We start from the raw sequence: 20619 nt of genomic DNA, 5'->3' as shown, positions 1-20619 counted from the left end.
CATTCTAATATTCTTTATTGTAGTTTACACTGTTTAAATCATATCTTAGTCTTAAATTACTATGTTAGTGAGTTCATCACATTTTTTAAAAAAGGTTAATACTACCTTCAATACAATCTCATTGATTGTAGCAGCATCTGATTCAAAGTAGAGATGTTTATAGTCGTGATTACTCAGATATGTGAGTTTAAATATTGCATGACCTAAAACACAGAAAAAGCAAAAATTAAGTTTCATGTTTAAAGTTTCAAGTGCTTTTGACTGAGAAAAATAAACAGATGGTGAAGTCAGTGCTGAGTCAGTTTAACAGAAGGGTACATGCAGTGCTGAGTCAGTTTAACAGAAGGGTACATGCAGAACTGCCATGCAACTTCTTACCATGTTATTTCATTTTTAGGTAACTGCCAACTTTATGCTAGCCGAACTATCAAACTACTAAAGTACATGGAGAGCCATAATTACACTCGAAAAACAGTTAAATTAAATCTTGTTCAGCACTATTCTTGTGTGAGACCTGGCCTTAACAATGTTTGGAAGGGTGCTCAGTAATGCTTAACAATTGTTAAGCACACCCTGCTAACAGCAAACAGCGCCAAACAGTAAACAGCAGTAGCAGGTCATGAAACATGTTTGTTTCAACTCGTATTTCTGCCTGCTGTCTGCTGCATTACAGCCACTGTTTTGATTCAAACTTTTTCCCTTACACAGGGAATATGCAAGGATGTCAACCTCTTCCTCACTGCTTTACTGGCAGTAGACATTGTCATATTTATTTATTTTTGAGTGATTAGTAGTACATGAAGCACTACAAAGAATTATGATCGGATCTCAAATCTTTATGGATTATTGTGTGTTCCTGACATGGATGCCAAGATTCACCTCTCCAGTTTCTCTCTTCAGGTGAATTTCATGGCATCCATGTCTCAAACACATAATACGCCAGTTATGATCAGACACCCAATCATAATCCTCTTTATTTAATGTGTGTTAATTTCAATGTTTTTGTCAAAATACAGAAAGAAGCAATCATGTTGACTGCTCAGATACCGAGAAAAAAAAATTAATGACATGCTACAGTTAGAGTCTCCGTTACAATTGTTGTGTGAATCTGAAGAAGTGCTACCAATGAATTACTACTTCTCTAAAAGTGTAGATCTAAGAGAAAGGCAAGATGATTTATTTACGGAAAAGATTGTGATTTCCAGAAGGTATAGACTTCTGGGAAAGGAAACAATAAAGAAAATGAATTTCTTTTTTCTTTGAACAAGTCTCCCTCGACCTTGTCTTTCAGAAAGAAGGGCCTGCAAACATCAAGATGTATTAAGCCCGGTGATGCACAATGTGGGGAAATGACAGTGAGATGATACTGTAGGATTTTTTCACCTTCTATGTTCCCTTTTAAGTGCTTTTGGAATTTTGGCACGCTGGTCTTTCTTATTTTTTAGGTATAGTCAAGTTCTCAGTTTCAATGCTGTTACTCTATTCCACTATTTTTTCTTCTGTCTCAGTTCTCACTTTTTTTTCTGATTTTCCATTTGCTGCCATTACAACTGTCTTATCTTTACTCAGTTTCACCCCATGTGCCTTCATTTTTACATTCCATTCCCCTATCCTTTGCTGAAGCTGTTACTCAGAGTCTGCCTGTAGTGCCACATTGTTTACATACAGCAACTATACTGATCTGCCTCTTCCAACCTGTTTGCTAATGAAGTCCATCATCAGTATGAACAACACTGAGCTCAGAGACGAGCTCTGATGCACACCCACTACCACTGGGAACCTCTCAGAGATTGAACACTGGTTGTATTCGAGTCACTGCATCTTTGTATATAAGCTACAGTAACTCTACAAGTGTTTCCCGGACTTCCAACCACCACAGGACTGCCAAATCAGTTTTCTTGGGATATTGTGATATGCTTTTGCCAAGTCTAGGAATGCCCAGTTGGACTCTTTCCTCACCTCTAGCTTCTTCTCAAGTATATGTCTCACTGCAAACATCAGGTCATTTGTGCTGCATCCTGATCTAAATCTGAAATGCTCATCTCCCATCTTACCATCTACTACTCTGCATATTTGTTCATCAATCACCCTCTTCAGAACTTTTATGCAGTGTGATAGGAGACTGATACCTCTATACTGCCCACAGTTGTGAATATCCCCTTTGCTCTTCAACACTGGCACTAGTATGCTTATTCTCCAGGTATCTGAGATATGCCATTCTCTCCATATTGCTTTGAGTACCCTCAAGAGCCATTTCTCTCCCATCTCAACCACCTTCTTTATCACATCTGCCTTGACCTCATCTAAACCTATTGCTTTTCATGACTTCAGTTTCCTTAGTGCTGCTGCTGTTCTATGGTAGGTGTGATGCACACCACTGCTACCAATATGTGAATGCCACCAATATGCGCCATCCCTATGCTGGGCTAGTAATCAAGGAGCCTGAATCCTCACCACTGACACTGGAGAGGGACGTGCACTTGGAATACAAACAGATGTACTCAGTATTTCCAGATGCAGACCTCTCTGCATCAAGTACAATTTCCCCTAACAGCACACAGGGAACATACTCAGCCCAGGGTCTGCAAGTCTCTATATCTCCCTCCAGATCCCCAATAAGACTCCCCACTGACACAGCTGTAGAATTAGGTCCTCAGCTGAGTGTCCAAGCCAAGTCCTCCAGCACCCTCTCTGTAAACCCAATGCTTTGTGTCCCTGCCCCAAGTAGCTGACACACATTCTTTAACATTTTCTCATACACACACACCTGGGAAAGGCTGGCACAGATTACCCGCTCTACTAACTTTGCCCAGACTATAAGGTAGTTATCACTGCCACCAGTCAGTTACTATAAGGCTCTTAAAAGGGTACGGCATCCAATTATACTGTGCAATATTGATACTAATACAAATGGTAGCAGTTCATCAAGACAATTAGGCCTTCTGGAGTGGCCCACATAATGTCACCAAATAAATATAAGCACTCTCCAAGCTTGTAAACTTTCTAGAAGGACCAGCCACAATAACATTTTAAATATATTTAATAATAAGTAATAAAAGTTCATGAAAATACTGAATATATATTCACAGTAAACCACAGAGATCAAATCACAGAAAATATTGAAAACAACATTGATGGACAGACTCATATAAATAAAGAAAAACAATATCTAAACTAAGCTTCACCATATCCCTCACTAAATTTAAACTAATTTTACTGTTCCCTAGTTAAGTTATTTATTACCACATGGCAACATGTTGTGGGTGAGGGTCTTTCTAGTCAGGCTTCCCAAACAGAATACTCAATACTCTGAGATTTCTCTTTGTAATATCTAAAATATAATTTCCAGGAGTGCTGGCAGAATTACCTCATCTGGTCACCTGACTCTAGGTTCTCACAGTACTCCCCTTTGAAGCTGAGACAGGAAGTTAACTCAGATAGCCACAATACACATCCAAATGTTTATGGCAGTACTTGGAGGGCTCCCCTCTTTTACTGAGCTAATGGACAAAGGCTATTCCCCCAGACCCATCGGCACTGGTCCTATTCAGCACTGTGGGGTACCTTTTAATGTCTTAGCTCATTCACATTTCTCTTATTTTTATTAAAATTAACCCCTGCTATGCCAGAATCCTCTATTAAAACATATACATTTAATTCAGCTACAAAAAATACATGTACATTTCTCTTCATTTCAGTAAGGAGCACTGTTGATACATTTCAACACAAGCAAAGCTCACAAATATGTTTTCAGCACAAGCATCTGTACAAAAATCAGTTTGAAATACAAATTACTTACAGTTCTAATACATTTGTAACACAAGCATCTTGTATAAATTAGTTTGATATTCAAAGGACATACCATTGTTTCCAAAACTCCAGTTGGCTGTGCTGGCACTTGCCAATATCATCACAGTGAGCTTCCCTTCTTCTTTCACTGTAGGCTCAGTCTCAGGCAGTACTGCTTCTGTGGGGTCTTCTTCATTCAGAAGCTGCTGGAAGGATTCCTTCCATCTAAGTTTGATTTCCTGTGGGCTGGTGAGGAGGTCGTTGCTGGCATCCCTTACGAAGGGTGGCTGACTATCTTCCTTATCTGTCTTTGCCTTGCAGCCTGATACAGTTTGTTTGTGCCATCTACTGAGTCACTTTCCAGAAGTTGGTAAAATGCCTCTGATGCCTTGTTCTTTGCTATTGCAACAACTCTCTTAGCCTCAATGTTAGCCAACCACTACTCCTTCCTAGTCTGGTCTGTCTTTTCTAACTCCTAATTTTTCCTAAACTCTTCCGTTCTGTTGATGACAGCCTGGACTTCTACATTCCACAACCAGCTTTCCTTATGCACCTTATTTCCATACCTGGCTTGGTCACATATCTCTCCTTTTGTCCTCACACATGCTGTTTTGAGGCACTGCCATTCTCATTTGACTCCACCTACTTCCTCTTGAGGTTCTACAGCCACAATTAACTCCTTGAATCATTGCACTTTTTCTACAGTCAACTTCCTGGTCTTCAGCCTCTGTTGTCCTTAGAAACTTCTCTAACCAAGGCTTGCAGATGACTGTAGCAAACAGTGGTTTTATACTGTGGGCCAACTGTTTCACTGGGGATGACTGTGCAATTGCCAGTTCTACCCCAGTGCCCTTTCCTTACTATGAGGAAGTCTACCTGACTTGCATATTGGCCACTCTTGCTGAACCATGCGTTGGTCACCATCAAGCCATTTTCCAGACAGAAGACTTATTATTACCATTAGCCTTTATTCCTGTTGCCCCACCCATGTGAATCCATGCAGTTCTTATATCCAGTTTTGTCTCTCCTGATATGTGCATTCAGTTCACCCATTATCAACACCAGTTCATGCTGTTCTACTTTATCTAGTAGGCCCTGCAATTGCTGTTTGAATAAATTATTTTCCTCATTATCACAACGCTTGCTGTTCAACATAGCCTGAGACTATGACTACTGCCCTGTCATTACACTGGAGTCTCATTGCCATGAGTGTGTCACTATTTCTGATGACATTCCTCACTTGTCTTCTGAAGCTTTTCCCCTCAGTACAATTCCCACACCATTTCTAGCATGTCCTATTCCTATGTAGACAACTCTGGATTCCAAGCCAAGTGGCTTTGCTTTACTGTCCTTTAAACGTATCTCCTGGATACATAGGATGTCCAGCCTCCTCCTTACCATCATTTCATCCACTTCAAGCTGCATCCTGTCAGTGAACCTAGCATAGCAATTCTTAGTTCATGTTTGGCAGGTTGACTGGATTTATGTCAAGCTTTCACTAAACAGAACTATCCCAGGTAACCCAGACTGGGCAACTGGACACTGGCCAGCCAGTAGCTTATTGATCCAGGGCTGCTGAGCTTTAATGCAGGCACAAAATGGGAGCACATAGACCCCTCCCACATTAAGCAGGAGTCCCTGGCGTAGGTCAGAGTAGGCCAGATCCTCAAATCACTTACAACTGGCAAATACCCCTGCCCATTTGGTGACATTAGTCAATAAGACTGAATCAGCTAGAGCTATATTTTACACTATCGAGTGGCTAGCCCTACCAAGGAGACAGTCTGTGATCTGTTTTTCTGTCTTGAGGACACTGCATATCACAGTAGATGACCAAAGCGATTGGTCTATACAACTCTTTCCCTTATAAGGCACCATCTGCCCACAACTCCATTCTTGGGTGAGTTTGAAATGGAAACACTTACCAATCGCTGCTTGAAATCCTAATCTACACTCCCATGCCATACTCCCTCCCCACAGCAGCTACATGTGCCTTGCTCAAACTTGAAAGATTTGTTCAGTTGAGGTGTTGCAGCACCAGTATTTCTGCATGGTATCTGCAGCTTGCCCAAATTCATGTTTGAGCATGATTAGCAACCCCTGCTTTTTACAAGATACTTGAGTCCTTGGCTTCCAGATAGGGATCTTTGAGTGCCTGAGACTCAGGCTCTTGTAGTATTACCACTTATATAGAGGCATTGTGGAAATCACCTCTTGCACTACAATTGTTACTTTATTTCCCTGTCAGCAATGGCCCTAGCAGTAGCCCATTAGCTGCTTTTACTAAACAACGAGCACAGCAGTATCTACAGCTTTGGACACAGAAAACTCCCCTGCCAACTACTGCTACTTCTAATAACTAGTGTACTGCAACAAAGATCTTGCAAAGACTGTTAAAGTGACCAAAGGCAGTGTTCTCTGAATTGCACACAGACACTGGTAGGTTTTCTCTTGCCCATCTAATGTACACAGTGACTTTCAAAAGATACTATACTGCAGTTTACTCATAACACTACAATTCACCAGTACTATAGTAAAATAACATTATATGTGGTATGGTACTAAATAGAAATCTGTAACAAGTTTATTTATAGTCCCCCCCCCACCATAGTCTGAAATGGACCTCAGAATATCTGGGGATATGTAAAGCAACAGGAAACATTTTTATGAACTTCTTTCTGGTACTGTTTCTATACACACACTTAACCTCAAAATCATACCCAACCTTTGGCAAAATAAGCATTTTTAAAAAAACATAATCAAATACTTATTTTAAACTTTAATACCCAAAAATAAAGCTGCCTATGTTATGCATTCAAACATTTATAGGTATACACTATACAGATAATAATACTCCTGGGAACTTGTAGGCCGCATATCCTATCAGTCTCAAGTCTCACACATCCCTGAGAATGTGTTAATACTGGTACAATGGACACCCTCTTCTTGCTTTACTGTGTATGTATCACCTTTTACTGTACATCTGGTATACAAACTGCTTTGGATGCCTATAGGTCAATATCCATCTTGTGTGATTGTTCCACAGCTCTTTCCTTCACTTTGTTCATTTTTACCTGTCTTCTCTACCTTGGCTTGCCTTATTTCTAAACTACTCTTCAGTTTCAAGCAGAAATGCACAGCAAAAACAACTTCCGGAGGACAGTACCAAACACATTCAACCCCCCCCCCCCCCACACGCTCTTATCTTTTGGCTTCTGATCATTATCTCTAAAAGCTCACATGTGCAGCCTCTTCCTTCTAGCCTTATTTCTGTCATTTTTCACCATCTTTTTCTCTTCTTCATCCACTATGGCCTCTTTCTCTAACACTGAAAGTCCCTCACCAGGACTTTCACCACTATTGGTGTATACACAAAGTTCTTCCAGTTGGTCATCTCAGAACAATTACACACACATCATTTATATACCAAACCTCCATGGAGACACAGACTACTCCAATTTCTAGCTGTTTTTTCTTGTGTCCACTTCCTGGAATTCATCCAATATAAGCCTCCCTCTCGTATGCATTGTACCACTTAGTCCTAGGGTTGTACGGCTTCTCTGGTCTCCCTCCCTCTCTCTCTCACACTCTCTCTCTCTTCAGTGGTCTGTTTACTGTGGGATAAAATGTTACTGGTTACTTTCTTTCAATTTACTGCTGTCTCCATCTGGTCATCATCTCAACTCCCTTCAGATTTTTAGGTTTCACTCTTATTATTTCAATTTTCAGGTGTGCCTTTGCCTCCCACAGGTTTTGTCCATGCTCTGCCTTCTTCCCGTTCATACTACAGGCAATCTGACAGGGTACAACAAATGGAACAACCTCCACAACAGTTCTCTATAACCCTGACACCTCTTGTGCAGAGGTAAAGAAAAAACATTTCACTACTCACACCTCAAGGCTCCACATTATTATTCCTCTCAACAACAGGTCTCTTTCAAAGCACCGCATTCTGACACTGAAATGGAGGAGTTTTACAATTAACTCTTTATGTTACCTCCACGATCAATCTGGAAAGCATGGTGACTCAGTGGTTAAGATGTTTGTCTCTTAGCTCAAGGGCTTGGGCTTGGGGCTTAAGCATGGTCTCCAGTCTACGTAGGTTTTTTCTGGATACGCTGGTTTACTCCCACCTTTCCAAAAACATGCAAGTTAGTTTCTACTGTAAAGCATCTATATGTGTTGGATTTACTTTTGTCCTTTTTATCTGAGTTAGGGCTGAAAGGGTCCATGATGACCATTTCCTGTACCCGCTTAACAAAATTAATAAATTAATTTAATTAATTTATTTCCAGTTTGATGATCGGGGCAGTCCACTGGGCCAATAAGAGCTCATTTTCAGTGGAGGCCCGGGGAGAAAAGCTCAAAAAGGAGTTAACAGAATATAACATAAGTAAAGTGTGGAATATACAGTATACAAAAGCATAAATACACAATTTAAAATACAAACAGAAAATCAGGGAGTATACATTTAAAAAACACAAATGTTAAAATATAGATAAAAAAGTACTACAGATAATATAATTAAAAGTACAAGTCATAAAGTGTTTATACAAGTTTAGTGTAATTTAGGTGGGAAGGGAGCAGGAACAGCCCCCAGTTTGAGGTCAGGTAAGAATGGAGGAGAGATTTGAAATTAGAGTGGTTGTGAGTACAGCGGAGGGAGGGGGAGAATTCCATAGTTTAGCTAAGGAGTCTAATAGAAGCAATTGGTCAGGCGGGCAAAGGGGTTTATAGATTTTAAGGAGGTTTTGGTTTTTCATATCTAAGAGTATGACTGGGGAGGTATGGGGTTAAGATAGATGAAAGAGAGGGGCAGATGGTGGGTTGGAATATGAGTTTGTGAGCAGTGGTGAATCGTATGAATTCCAGGAAATTAGTAGGTTCAAGCCAGTTTAGGGAGTGGAGGGAATGGCAGGGATGGGTAGAGTATTTGGACCCTGTAGCAAATGTACAGACTTTGTTATAGCAGGCTTCCAGTTTGTTTTTAGGCTAAGCTGGAGATGAGTAAATAGAGGAGCACCATATATGAGAGAGGGGAGCACAGGTAGGAGATGACTAGAGTATGTCTGGTAGAAGCGGTTAGATAGTAATTTTGTCTGTACAGCAGACCTAGTTTTTGGTGTTTTTTTTTAATTATTTTGGATGTGGATGTCAAATTTTAAATGTTCATCAATGGTGACTCCAAGCAGTTTGGTGTGAGGTACGATATCGATTAGTGTGTTATTGTGGCTTTTTATTTTAAAGGAGCTTTTGTCTATGGTGAAATTTTGTGAAAAAGAGAATATCATGTTTTTTGTTTTGTTAGCACTGAGAGTGAGATCGTTGTTTAGCATCTAAGTTTTGGCATTGCAGAAGGCTGTTTGGGTTTTTTGAAGGAGTTTGGAGGGAGAGTTTGCTGTACAGATGATTGTGGAATCATCAGCATACTGGATCAGTGTAGCATTATCTATGGATTTGTGAAAATTGTTAATGAAAATATTGAAAAGTAAGGGGCCGAGAATAGAGCCTTGGGGGATGCCGGAGGAATTGTTGAGAAAGGATGAAGTGGAATTTTTCCATTTAACAGCTTGTTGTCTGTTGGAGAGATATCTTGTAAACCAGGCTATGGAGGAAGGAGAGAAACTGAGGGAGGAAAGGTGAGATAAGAGTAGAGCATGTGAGTGTCAAAGGCTAAAAGATCTAAGTAAAGGGTGGATATGATTTTCCCAAAGACACAAGCATGATTAATGGTGTCAAGGAAGGGCAGAAGAGCAGTGGTAGTGCTGCCAGGCCTGAAACCATGTTATGTTGGGGGTAAGGAGATGACTGTCTGTTAGGTATGGCAAGAGTTGGTGATGAAAGCACTTTTCGAGGATTTTAGAAAGAGGTGAGAAAATAGCTATAGGATGGAAGTTAGTAGTCTCTGTGTTATTGCCACCTTTATGGAGAGGGGTGACAAAAGCTTTCTTCCAGAGTGAGGGGACACAGGCTTCTTGGATGGACCTGTTAATAAGAATGGCAATGGGGTTAACAAGACTGCCTGGAGCTATCTTAAGGAAGGATGGAGGCAGATTATCAGGAGCATAAGAGCAAGGCTTTAGTTTAAGGAGGAGTTTTTCTCTGCTGCTGATGGGGATGGGTTTAAGACTGAAAGGTGGAGTGTTAGAGGGAAAAACAGTGGATGGGGGACTATGAAAAGGAGAGAAAATTGGTAAGTTTGCAGTTAGTTTGGTGATGCAGTCAACAAAAAAAAGGAGTTGAAATGCAATTTTGTGGTCTGGGGAGTTTGGGTTAGGGCATAGATTGTCTTTTCTACCAGGGTTTAGAAGGGAGGAAGTGCAATTCCAGATTTTTTTGGGGTAAGAATTATGTTCTGATTGGTGTTTGGAATAATAAGTCTTACGGACATTAGTTATTAGTTTCTTCACTGAGTTGTGGAGTTGTTTGAATTTGATTAGAGAGAACTTTTTTGTAGTACTGCTTCCAACATTTGCCTCTGAGGTGCATTAGTTTTCTGGTTTCTTTAGAGAGCCAGGGAATGGGTTGGGCTTTTATTACTTTTGTTCTAAGAGGGGCTTGGCTGTTTAGAAAGTCTAGGAAGGTTTTGCTGAAGTACTTAATTGCACTGTCTGAGGCAGAGTCTTTAGGGGGGCCCAATTAATTTTTTTTCAGACAGTTGGAAAATGTCTGTGGATTGAATTTGGTGTTACTATGAGTTTGAATGTATTGATGTTGTATTTGGACAGAAGAGGCACACCAGAGGGCATAGGCTGGTAGGTGGTCGCTGAGAGGATCAGGTATAATTCCGCTGTTTGAGATTAGGTTGGGATGGGTTGCTAAGATCCAATCTAGTGTACTGTCAGATTAGTTGTTTTTACTGGGACTGGTAGGGTAGTTTATTAGCTGGGAGAAGTTAAAGAGCTTGTTTGGCTCAGAGTTTGTGAGGAGATGGTGGTCCATTTGATGTTTACATCACCAAGGATGAATGTTTCCTTTTTGATGTTGGAAGAAAACCATGAGAGAATGTATTCAAGGATGGGGATGTTATCACCAGGGGGAATGTAGATGGCAGCTATACATAAAGATTTATGTTTGTTGATTTTTAGGAAGGCTATGGATAGTTCAGCAGGACAGAATATAGGAATGGGGTTAGTGTATGGAATGACTGTTAGACAAGAAGAATAAATTATGGCTACCCCCCTCCTCCTTTCTTATTAGGTCTGTCATTCCATATGATTTGGTAGTCGGGGGAAGAATTTCAGTATCTTTGATAGGAGGTTTGAGCCAGGTTTCTGAGACAGTTAATATGTCGGGATGGTTATGTGACAGTCAGGTGTGTAAGTTGGGTATTTTATTAAAAATACTTTGGGTACTGATTGTAGCTAGGTGGATGGTTTGGGGGAGGATGACTGTGGTGATGTAGAGGACCAGAGAGACAAGCAGTGGAAAACTATCGGTGAAAGCCTCAGAGGGGGGCGGTGTGTAATAATACAAACTCTACCTGTAAAGTGAAGGAGAGATGAGAAAGCAAAGTTTATTAAGGTTGGGAGTGTGTCTTCACATTGACTTGCTTATTAGTAGCCAGTTTGTGCACAGATTAGAGTAAGGAGATACATTTGCAATGAAGGGGAATCTATAGAGATGCAAATAAACAGGTGGGGCTCAAGTGATACAAAACTAAGGCAAACAGCACTGAAAGGGGTGCTCCAGGGTTATTTTTAATCACAGAGAATAGGAAGGATCTGAATTAAGTGTATACTGCTAGTAGATGGTTAGGATTACTGCACAAGCTGGGGGAGGGGGGGACATAAGGCTCAGTCAGTCAGTATTATTAGCATGATGAGAAAGTAGAGTTGTGTACATGTACCATAAATGTAGATGTTTGAGTGTATTCACTGTTGCAGTCATCACATTTGGGTTATCTGCCTGCAGGTAGCCCTCAGCCGGCCTGAATACCAGAGTCTTCGGATTTCTGCGTCGGATGCTGTCACTTCTTCCATGACATCAGGTCATCAGGGGTATAAAACATGCAGCCGACGCCACTAAATCAGTTTTTCTTGCCCCAGACATCAGGTGCCCCCACAATAAGAAGTAATTATATGGTATGAAACATCCCCAGCAAAAAGCAAATACACATGATATAATATATGCCAAACAAGGAGAAAAGGTAAAAGTCAAGAGAAGTCAGAGGGCTGGAGGGAGGGTAACCAGGACTGCAACAGTGAATACACTTGAACATCTACATTTATGGTAAGTGTACACAACTGTACTATGTTCTTCGTGTTTCACTGTTGCAGTCATCACATTTGGGTTGATTCCTAAAGCTAAGGAAGGGTGGAGGTAGTTAAAGAGCATTAGGGCTAGCAATAAGTCCTTGTAAGACTGCTGTGGCAAATCCAGCTCTGAATTTAGAAAAAACAGACAGGTGGTAATGCTTGGTGAAAGTATGTACAGAGCTCCAGGTTGCAGCTTCCAGGATGTCCCTGGTAGGGACTCCTCTGAGAAATGCAGTAGAGGTAGATGCAGCCCTGGTGGAATGTGTTCTTATCCCCGGTGGGGTAGGTTTTCCATGGTGTTTGTAGCAGAAATGGATGCAATGTGCTATCCATTTGGAAATGGTTTGCTTTGAAATGGCCTTCTCCTCGGCCCCTACAGCAAAGTTAACTAGCAGCTGGTCAGATTTTCTAAGAGGCTTAGTCCTGTCCAAACAGAATCTAAGCTGTCTGTGTACATCCAGAGAATGCAGTATCCTTTCCCCTTTATTCTGAGGATTAGGGAAAAAAGTAGGCAAATGAATGGACTGGTTTAGAGCCACACTAGACACCACCTTGGGCATAAAGGATGGATTAGTCCTGAGGAAAACCCTGTCCACATGGAAGATAATGAAGGGTTCCACTGCCATGAGGGCCTGCAGTTCAGACACTCTTCTTGCTGAAGTGATGGCTAGAAGTAAAGCTGTTTTCCAAGAAAGGAATTTCACCTCTGCTGTAGCAGCTGGTTCAAATGGGGGAAGAGTGAGTTTTTCCAATATAAAGTTAAGGTCCCAAACTGGGGGTGGGGTCTTACATTTTTGGCCCCTCTAAGGAATTTTTAGCAGGGGATGAGAGAAGAGGGTGCTGATATGGCAGAGGCATGCATCTTAATTGAAGAGAAAGACAGTCCCTTATGGAGCATTTCTGTTAAATAATCTGGAGTATGAGGTAAGCTGGGCACCGTTGTGCCCATCCCCTGAGACTGGCTCCAGGAACAGTATCTTTTCCACTTTTCTGAAAAGGATTTTCTAGTACTAGGCCTCCTTGCCTCAAGAATGACATCCAGTACCTGCTTACTGAGGGTTGCTGGAGGTGAGGTCAGGGAATTAGCCAGACTGCAAGGTTCAGGGTTTGAAGCTGAAGGTGCAGCATCTAGTCCGCCTGCTGGGACAGCAGGGAAGGGGATTTAGGCAGGTGCCAAGGTTGTAGCACTGTCAGACTGTGCAAAAGGGGGTACCAGTGCTGGTGTGGCCAGTCTGGTGCAATCAGTATTGTCCTTGGGTTGTCCTGTTTGATCTTTAATAGAACCTTCGAGAGGAGAGGCAGAGGGGGAAAGGCATAAACTGAGAGGCTTTCCCAGGTAAAGGACAGGACATCCATTTTCCAAGCTTGACTGTGGGGAGTTCTGGTGCAGAATTTGTTCAATTGGTAGGTCTGAGGGGAGGCAAACAAGTCTACCTCTGGTGTCCCCCATTTGTTCCTCAACAGCTTGAATATTTTGGGTTCCAGTTTCCATTCGTGTGGCTCCATGAGACTTCTGCTTAAGTCGTCTGCCAGTGAATTTAGTTTGCCTGGCAGGAATTGAGCTTGTAGGTTCACTTGGTAGCTCAATGCTGTGTTCAACAGAGCCATGGCTCGTCTGCAGAGTGGGTAGGAATGGGTTCCCCCCTACTTCTTTATGTACCACATAACTGTGGTGTTGTCTGTCTTTACCAATAGTTGTCCTGGAAGAATAAGGTCTCTGAAGGCTGTCAGAGCATTCTGTAGAGCTAACATTTCTTTTTGATTGATATGCAGGTGCATCTGTTTTGGGTTCCATTTGTCCTGAATGCACTGACCTGCCATGTGAGCCCCACCCATGCATAGTCTGATGCGTCTGTTGTTAGGGTTTGGGCGGCAAGGGGTAGAGTGAAAGGGAGTCCCTTGTTGTGGTAGCAGGCCTCTGTCCACCAAAGGAACTCTGCCCTTAGACAAGGAATTAAAGGAATCATTGTTTCCAGGTCCTGAGACTGTTGACACCATAGACTTTTTAGATACCATTGAAGTTTCCTCATATGCAAAGTTGCATATGGAATTAACTGAATGCAAGAGGACATGAATCCCAGGACGTGCAGGGAAAAAAGGATCCCCAATGGGGTACTTATCTTTTTGAAGACTTCAGGTCTGAAACTCAAAAACAAAAATTTCAGGAGTCGGCCGACCAGCACTTGTGAACTGCTTCTGCTTTGGGCACCGCACGGCAAGAAAGACTGATGCAATGGCGTTGGCTGCATGTTTTATACCCCTGACGACCTGACGTCATGGAAGAAGCAACAGCATCTGACGCAGAAATCCAAAGACTCTGGTATTCAGGCCGGCTGAGAGTTACCTGCAGGTAGATAACCCAAATGTGATGACTGCAACAGTGAAACACGAAGAACATCTACTCAGTTACACTGTTAATGTTAAAGCTTCACTATCATAACACATACATTTAGAATGCCTGGGTGGACTGACCCTGCTCTTCAGGCTCAAAAGGTAAATCCTTGATTTAGTTTTGCAGTACTGATTCCTTCTTAGACTGTATGGGTGGGGAGGTAGCCAAGGACTGCAGAGTTCCCAGAGTGTGCAGTGAGCAAAATTCAACTTCTGAAGAGCACGTGTCCTGAGGGAAGACTAGTAATTAAACTAAATTATTAAAAAAAAAACATTCCCCTTCCCATTCTGTGTGCACAACCCACCTGTAATGTTATGTCACTCTACCAACCAGGGAGATTGATCAGCTGTAAATCAAGGTTCTGGAAAATGCCAACTCACCAAGCTTTCCAGCAGATTCACAGGTTTAACGTCCCCCAATTGTTTGTCCACATTTTTCTGTAACTCACCAGCTCTCTAATCATCCTAACCTTCTCCTGTAGGACTACTCAGCTGAAAAGCTGATAACCTATTTTAATCATCTCATTAATTCCCCTTTCCACAATTAGCAAACATTCATGCAGTCTTATAACGTCTACTGTTAGTATGCACAAAATCTGCAGGACCCTTCCCAATTTCTCTCAAAGGTCCCTCCACTGTTTATTTCTGTAAATAAGGGACCTTCCCTACTACTTCACTCAAGAAACTGCTCTTCTTGCTTCCACTGAGCATGACATCACTTATAACAGCCACAAACTCTTTAGCTTCAGAACACTGCAGATATCTTAACCATGCTCATAACCGACACTCCCAGAAAGCAGTACAGAAGTTTATGGCAAAGTTGCACATATTACTTACAGCTGGTACTTGATAAAATGTGCGTTTCAATTACTTTCAGATAAGATCTATTTAAACAATGGTTTGTTTTGATTTGAAAAGATATATTAAAATTAACTTCCACCTTAAACTACAAATTAATTATAAAATCATCAAAGTTTTATGACTGGTCGCATTTCAGAGAGTTCACTTCTCTAGACGGAGACTTCATTCCATTACTGTTTTGTACTTTTAAATACTAAAAAAATGCTGTCCGCCATAGACTAGCAAAAGACACGCACAAAAGCCTGACATATTTATTTTTTCTAGTCATTCTTTCTTCCCTCTTTGGTCACAGAACTCTGACAATTAAGCCCCATTTCCTGTGAGGCCATCTGACCCATGTTGTTCTCTCTGTCACACGCTGTAGCAACCACATTACCTCATGTGTAGGTTCTTCCTTTCCGTAAAACAAAACTATTATGTCATCATGAGTAGTGGAAGGTAAGAGATGAGACCCAAGCAACATCATCTATGGCCTCAAGGATTTTCAGCTTAAGCTATACTCCCGAGACTAGTCATGCATGTTGAAAATGCAATGCACAAAGCCATCCCCAGTGCAGTATACATTTTTCCATCATTCTTCCAACATTCATTCAATCTTATGGCTTCCACAACCAGATGCTCCTACAAAACAAACAAACAAAAAACTCATTCCAGATCCCACACCAAGATTAAAGAAATGGCGTACAGTTCCTTAGTCCTGTATCTTCCAGTTGGGTTCCTCAGGTGGTGAGTTGGCTACTCAGACCCAGGCTGTCTAGGTTACGGTCATGTTTTCAACAGCAATACAGCTTGCAGTACTCAGCATTTCTTTTTCATTCTTTCTTGAACTACAAGGCATCTCCAACAAAGGTTAACTATTTTTTTCTTATAGATATTCAACTTACATAAGCCCACTTACACCAATCATACTATCCTGCCTCCCTATTCCACCACTATGGTGAAACAGAAAATAACCAAATAAGTGTTTCTGAAGGGTGGCTATACCTCCTGCACTCTCTGATGTGGAAACTCTGTCCTACAGGGCTCTGTCCTACAAATCTGATGTTTAAATCTGATGTTTAAAAATACTAAATTTGAGGTCACACCAATTTGGAGAAGAGAATAGCTTTTTCTCTGGGCTGGTGCAAACTCATTAGTAGTATACTTAAGACCACAAGTGTGGAAGATCATCCCAAAAATCAAGGGGTACAGCAACCCCTGCAAAAAGTTAATTTAAAAGATTAGTCTTTTTTCAGGTAAGCTTTGACAATAAAGAAGCAGTAAGATGTTAAGAGTTGGTGTTGCAGGGTAAAACACAATATAATTAATGCAAGGAGGTTACCTAAAGATGACACGTTTATCCCAGGAAATGAGTGATTTACAGTTTAATTGTAATACAACTTGTTGATAATGGGAGGTTAACTAAAAATATTTTGAGATCCCCAGTTATATGGCATTGCTGTGTGTAAAATAAATGAGATACAGGCAGTACTAGAGTACTGTTTACATCCGAAAACATGAGAAAAGATCTTTCCACCAGTTCTGCACAGAGTGCAAAATTGTCATACAATCTGTCCCTGTGAGCTACGCAGAAGCTAAGTGTGTTCATACTTCTTTCTCAAGAAATCAATGAATACTGGAAACAATCTTGATAAGAGTGCAGTTGCAAAATAATTTTCTTGAGAAAGTAAACACTGATGTCCTTACATTCACTGTTGCAGTATTCTTAACATATGGGGACTCCCTGCAGTGGAAGCCCCATGTCCAGTCAATCTACCAAAGACTTTAAAGGTACGCAGAATATCACCCAACCGTTCCTTGTGTAGCATAGGGCATAAAGGTGAAAGTTCAGCCTACTACAGTCAGAACTTCTTTGCCGCCAGTCTGTTTACCTGCGTTCGTTGAACATATTTTCTTTCTCCAGTGACTACCTATGCCTGTTTGCCGACTTCGTTGCAGCTGTAGATAAGTGCCCCATTGGGGGTTTTCTTTTTTTTCTGGTCTCCTAGAGAATAGGATTCTTCTAAGGATGAGTCAGATTCTGACGACAAATCCCTGACTTATTTATTTTATTTTACATTAGTTAACCGGGATAGTCCGAATAGACTTATTCAATTCAAATTCCTTCTCCTTTGGATTATGGATCAGAGGAGGAGTAATCTATTAGTCCTGATGTTCCTTCTGAGGAAATTTCCTTTAGGGACACAAGCTAAGATGATGGATTTTTTTTTTTTTTTTTAGTGGGATTGTGCTCAGGTCTCTGATATCCATAAGAGGTACTATGAGTTGTTGCAGTTAGAATCTCCTAGGTCTGCAACTATTCCACCTATTTTGGCTGCTTAGCTGGATGCTTTTTTCCAATGTCTCTCATGCACCTGATTCTCTGCCCCCTGCTCCCAAGAAACCTGACAGTTTTTATAGGCTGCCTGAGGACTGTTCTTTTTTATATAAATGTCCTGCTGTTGACCTCTCTGTAGTGTCTGCAGCCGCAGGTAGGTCACCTCAGTTGTTTCCTTCTCCCAAGTTATTGCCTTCTGACAAGGACAGCAGAGCGATGGAAGGCTGAGTAAGGTTGTTTACACTTCTAGTACCCTAGCTTTTAGGATTATTAATTATCAGACCCATATGTCTAGGTATGGTGTTGGCTCTTCTTTCTCAGGCCTGTCAACTTATTTCTAATTTTCCAGTCTCTGAGGGTAAAGCTTCTGTTCTTTCCCTGCTAGGGACTTCCTCTCAAGTAATTCTATCAAATGTAGTTATGATGCGGCAAATGCCTCTTCTAGGGCAGCTGTTTTTGGTTCAGTGATGCAAAGGTATTCTTGGCTCAGCTTCGACCTCTAAATGATTACATTACGGCTAAATTGATGGATGCTCCTCTGGATTCTCAGCTTTTGTTTAGGGAAGCTGTTGTTGGTTTAAGTCCCTTCAGATTAAGGGTAAGGCCTTACAGGAGCTTAAATGCGTTTGTTTCCCCTGTGCCTAAATTTCAGAGAAAGTATCCCACTAAGTCTGCCTTTGTTTGCAGGCAATCCCACCCTTCTACTAAAGGGAAGAAGAGTGGCAACCGGGTTCCTCCTAAAGCTCCTCAGTTTTCAGGGACTCCAAAGCCTTTCGTTCCAGACAAACCAGGTGCTGTATAACTATCTGTACCTTCCCAACCACATTCCTCTTTCTCTTTCTCCTCCTGTTTGGCTTCAGATCACACAGGATTCTTGGGTTCTGTCAATCATTCATCAGGGGTACTTTCATGGTGTGGAAATCCTCCTTTTATGGGCATTCATCAGCCTCCTTGGGAACACCTTCCCTTTTTCCCAGGGGTTCTTCAAAATCACTTGACTCAGGGGACTATTCAAGAGGTGCCTGTATCCCAAAGTGGGAAAGGGTTCTACTCCAGACTGTTTCTAGTGCCCAGGAAAGAGGGCACTTGGAGAGACCCCCCTCATCTAAACACTTTTCTAAAAGTGCCTTCCTTTCAGATGTTGTCCCTTCAGATTCTGTTTCCACTTTTGCTCCCACAGGCCAATATGGTGTGTCTGGTTCTAAAGGATGCTTATCTCCATATTCTGATCCATCCTCTTTTCAGGAAGTTTTTGCATTACTCTGTTGCTCCCTGGCATTTTCAGTTCTGTGCTTTGCCCTTTGGCTTTTCTACTGCCCCAAGGGTGTATACTAAATGTCTGGCTCCTGTGATTCCTTTTTGCAGGCTTCAAGGGATCCAAATATTTCCTTACTTGGATGACCTGTTGATGCAGGCATCCTCTCCAGAGACCCTTTTATAAAATCTTCCATTTGCTGGTTCCCTTCTTCAGAGTCTGGGGTTCACTATACATTTCAAAAATTCTTCTCTGTCTCCTCCTCAGGATCATGTTTTTCCGGGTTGCAGGATTCAGATGGTGACATTGCTGGGTTCATTTCCCCCTCCAAAGGCCTTAACTCTCATTTTGTCTTTCACAATCTTTTTCCTCTGACTTTCGTTACCACCAGGGAGTTTCTGAGAACTTTGGGTTTCATGGCATCCACACCATTCCGATGGTCCCTGTGGCCAAACTTCACATGAGAAAGTTTCAGTGGTTTCTGAAGTGAGTATGGCTTTAACATGCACATCCTCTAGACTTTGTAGTTCCTCTTCTTCCTTGTCATAGGAACTTCACTGGTGGATTCAGTAGTTATCTCTGAATCCAGAGATCCCTTTTCATCCCCCTCTTCCCTCTCAGGAATTGTTCACAGATGCTTCAGACATGGGATGGGGGCAACACTTGGCTCCCTAAAAGTTCAGGGGGTGTGGCTGCCTCATCAGCAGAATAAGCAAATCAATGTCAAACAGATGAGAGCTCTTCTGCTGGCGCTTTAGGCCTCTTATCCTCTTTTCTCTCCAGGGCCTCTCAAGGTATTCACAGACAATACCACAGTGATGTGGTATATCAACAAACAGGGAGGAATGAGATCTTATCTTCTTTGCTGGTTTATACTTCTGGTATGGGACCTTGCTGTCAAGTAGCAAGAGACTCTTCAGGCAGTTTATATCACTTCCAGTCAGAACACTGTAAGCAGACACTCTAAGCAGGTCCTTAACTCAGTCCCATGAACGGATGCTTCACAGGGATGTGTTTCTGGACATTACCCACCAGTGGGGTACTACTCAAGTGGATCTTTTTGCTCAGCTCTGAACAGACAACTTTCTGTTTTGTGCCAGCGTCCCAGGTCCTCTGGTGTGGAAGGTGGATGCTCTCTCATTTTCTTGGAAGGGGATGTTTCTTTATGCATTCCCCTCCCCTTCCTCTTATTCCGAAAGTCCTGTTCAAAATTCAACAGGATGTTCCCAAAATCTTGTTGGTGACTCCCTTTTGGCCGAACAGCACTGGTTCCCCCTTCTTCTGCATTTAGCCAGGGGCAACCATCACAGGTTACCTCACAGGGTGGATCTACTCTAACAAGATAAGGGGTCCACATCCTCCCCACCTGTCCAAGCTTCCACTAACACTGCGGGTGATAGGATTTTGATTCCTCATAGACACCTTTTTTCTAAGGATGTGCTGCAAGTCCTGCAAGAGGCCAGGAAACCTACTAAAAGGAAATCCTGCTTATTCAAATGGAAGACGTTTTCTATTTGATGTCTCTCTCGTAACCTGGGCCCACTTACTATGGATGTTCCATTGGTTTTCTCTTATTTGTGTGAGTTGTTCAATGCTGGTTTGGCCTATTCTTCTCTTAAGGCCCACTTATCAGTTATCTCTGCTTTTCTGCCTTTTTCCTCCTCCTCTAGCTTCTAAATTTGAGGTGAAAATTTCTTAAAGGCATCCTTAATATTAGACCTACCAGGAATCCTGTTCCTCTTCCCTGG

General features: G+C 41.8%; 1 protein-coding gene across 1 annotated transcript in view; it reads right to left on the bottom strand.

The window, feature by feature from the left end:
- The window catches only part of MAPKAP1 (MAPK associated protein 1), a gene marked incomplete in the record, with an annotated part of 2444893 nt that overhangs the window by 102936 nt on the left and 2321338 nt on the right, over positions 1–20619 (bottom strand). The window contains 1 exon segment of the mRNA XM_044057947.1: positions 106–203. Coding sequence (XP_043913882.1) covers positions 106–203 — 98 coding nt within the window.

This window comes from Protopterus annectens, chromosome 16.part0 (assembly GCF_019279795.1).
Source record: "Protopterus annectens isolate FY-2018-M chromosome 16.part0, PAN1.0, whole genome shotgun sequence".
Classification (NCBI taxonomy): domain Eukaryota; kingdom Metazoa; phylum Chordata; order Ceratodontiformes; family Protopteridae; genus Protopterus; species Protopterus annectens.
This window is presented reverse-complemented; position numbering and strand designations above follow the sequence as displayed.